The following is a 2,837-nucleotide window of genomic DNA, read 5'->3' on the forward strand; positions in this document are numbered from 1 at the left end:
GACCCTCTTCCATTCTATGATTATCTCTATGTTTCTGACTTGGTGGCTCAAAAACAAGCCAAATTTCCTTCTTTATGGTTTTTTTATTTTTTATTTTTTATTTATTTTTTATCCACGTCATTTACTTATTAGAATTGCTAGCAATTAATAGTTCAATATCTTTTTCTTTTCTTTTTTTCGGAGGGTTATGTTATTTATTGATAAAGTAACACAAAATATTAGCTTCATATTTATATCTAGATAGTTAAATACAAAAAGCAATTTATATTTTTCGTTAAGCTACAACAAAAGGCACGGAGTATGAGTATTAATGATTATAGTCTTCCATTAGCCCACTAAAATTCAAAATAAAAAGTATTATATTTGAAATGACTTGGGAAAAAGTACTAATTAACTACATCTACTCTATCACCCTAAAATGATTAATCAATTTGGAATTTTCTTATACTCACTTATAAAGCCAGTTTTACCTAATAAGTAAGCAATGTGAGACTTAGCACACCTCTGACGTTTTCGTTAGTACTACTTCATGCGATGCTGACAGTATCACATGGCATTAAATATGAGATATCACTCCAAAAGAGCATGTGTGACAACTTAGGAAAAACCGTTAACCGCATCTGTGTTATCACATCAAAAGTATTAGCCAATTTAATTAGAGATTTTTCAGAATTACTTATAAAGCATATATAGTTTCACCTACTAAATAAGTTATGTGAGACTTAGCACCTATTAGTCTCTTTATAAGTCAGCCTCTCTATATATGTAGGTTACTTATTTTCCCAATATGAAAACGGGAGTTAAACTCTTAATTAGTTTTGAAGATGCAATTTTTATCAAAGAAAAAACACACGCCGCTACAAATTGAAAAACAAAATATATATATCAACCTGCCAATATAAATATGAGTGTGGGCAATAATAATAATAATAATATAATACTAAAGTGAGTAGAAAATTAAGATAATAAAGAATGTGTTAAAGCATGTATAAAAAAGGATAGGTCCACTTCAAAAAAAATAAAAGGATAGTTCGACTCGATAAATTTTGAAGCTAAGACAACAAATTTAGGTGAAGCCTTTTTATATATTTAAATATTTAATTAATTAATATTAATTTTAAATATTCCTCTCGATTATTTCCCTTAATGTTTTTCAAACGGCATTACTACAAATGTCATTTTTTTTTTTTTAAATTAAAAGTTTAAAATTGTACCGGAAATATTTTATTTATACGGAATTTTTTTTTAATAATTGAGGAATGGGAAAATATATATATATATAACAAAATTAAAAGTTATGAGTTTAGTAACTGCTTCAACTAATTGCCTTATACTCTACTACTACTATTTGGAGCCGCCTTAACTAATTGCCTAATCGCGTAAATATTTAGCCGATTAAAAAAATAATAGTCCAAATAGAGAGTACTTTTTTATTAGGTACTTTACGTAAGGTCGCTGGATAAAGAGAGCAAATTTACCGAGCGAGCTTGCTAAAATCTTGTCATGGCATCTCACTCGGCCACCATCTTCCACGGCTTTCCCTCTAAGTTAAATAACTGCTATCAACGGCCTTCCACCTTTAATCATGGGAGGGAATCCAATTCCACTTCCTGGTAGAATTATCACAGCCTATATAGCAAAATATTGATCCAATTCCAATGTTCTTTCACCACCATTTTCTTCACTTAGAACTCTCCAAGACTTACCAATCACTGTCAAGAACCAAACAACTGCATGCTTTTATCATAAAGACCCTCCTCCTTGACCCATTTTATGCAACCAGAATAGTAAGATTTTATGCCATCAATAACGACATTTGCGCTGCGCGCAACCTGTTCGACAAAACGCCCCAACGGAGTGCGTTTCTTTGGAATTCAATAATTCGAGCATATGCGCAAGTCCACAACTTTGGTGAAGCATTATCTCTCTTTAACACGATGTTTAAAACTGAAACTAAACCTGATAGTTTTTCTTATGCTTGTATTATACGAGCGTGCTCTGAGGATTTCAATTTAGATGCACTGAGACTTGTTCATGGAGGAGTAATATTCTCTGGGTTGGGATTGGATCCCATTTGCAGTAGTGCATTCGTGACGGCTTATTCGAAACTGGGTCTGGTTGATGAAGCCAGTTGGGTATTTCATGGGATAGTTGAGCCGGATTTGGTGATGTGGAATTCAATGATTTCTGGTTATGGATGTTGTGGATTTTGGGATAAAGGGCTAGAGCTGTTCAGTAGAATGAGAAGTGAGGGGAGGCGGCCAGATGGATATACAGTAGTCGGGTTGCTCTCAGGTTTAGCATATTCCAGCTTGCTGAGTGTTGGGCAAGGAATACATGGATTTTGTCTGAAAACTTCCTTTGATTCTAATGCTCATGTAGGCAGTGTATTTGTGAGCATATACTCGGGATGTAAGACTGTAAGTGCATGAATTCTGCATATAGAGTTTTCTGTAATTTGTTCCAACCTGATTTAGTTACATGGTCTGCTTTAATAACTGGATATTCGCAATCTGGAGATTATGAGAGGGCTCTGTCCTTCTTCAAGAAACTGAACATGGAAAGTAAGAAAGCAGATCCCATTTTAATTGCCAGTGTACTGGCAGCTGCTACTCAATTAGCAAATGTAGGGTAGGGCCTGGTTGTGAGATACACGGTTATATACCTAGCTAGATAGGTTCGAAGCTCGCTAATTATTTCAGCTAACATATATATATACACGTACCCTAGCTAGCTATATATATATATATATATATATATATATATAGATATATGAAAAGTCTAATTAAACAAGTAGGATTAATTTCGAAGTAAAAAATCAATGCATGTGGAGGAAA

The 2,837-nt window shown here is 33.3% G+C and overlaps 1 protein-coding gene across 1 annotated transcript; it reads left to right on the plus strand.

Moving 5' to 3' along the window:
* The first annotated feature begins 1,586 nt into the window (after positions 1 to 1,586).
* On the plus strand, positions 1,587 to 2,570 carry LOC132173072 (putative pentatricopeptide repeat-containing protein At1g64310). Its single transcript, XM_059584643.1, has one exon. The coding sequence runs from the start codon at positions 1,659 to 1,661 to the stop codon at positions 2,430 to 2,432; it is 774 nt and encodes a 257-aa protein (XP_059440626.1). The 5' UTR covers positions 1,587 to 1,658; the 3' UTR covers positions 2,433 to 2,570.
* The last annotated feature ends 267 nt before the right edge of the window (positions 2,571 to 2,837 follow it).

The sequence above is a fragment of the Corylus avellana genome, chromosome ca2 (genome assembly GCF_901000735.1).
Source record: "Corylus avellana chromosome ca2, CavTom2PMs-1.0".
NCBI lineage: Eukaryota > Viridiplantae > Streptophyta > Magnoliopsida > Fagales > Betulaceae > Corylus > Corylus avellana.

What these genes read in the sequence shown, in the direction of transcription:
- LOC132173072 (XM_059584643.1), top strand. Translation starts at nt 1,659, where the DNA reads ATGTTCTTTCACCACCATTTTCTTCACTTAGAACTCTCCAAGACTTAC.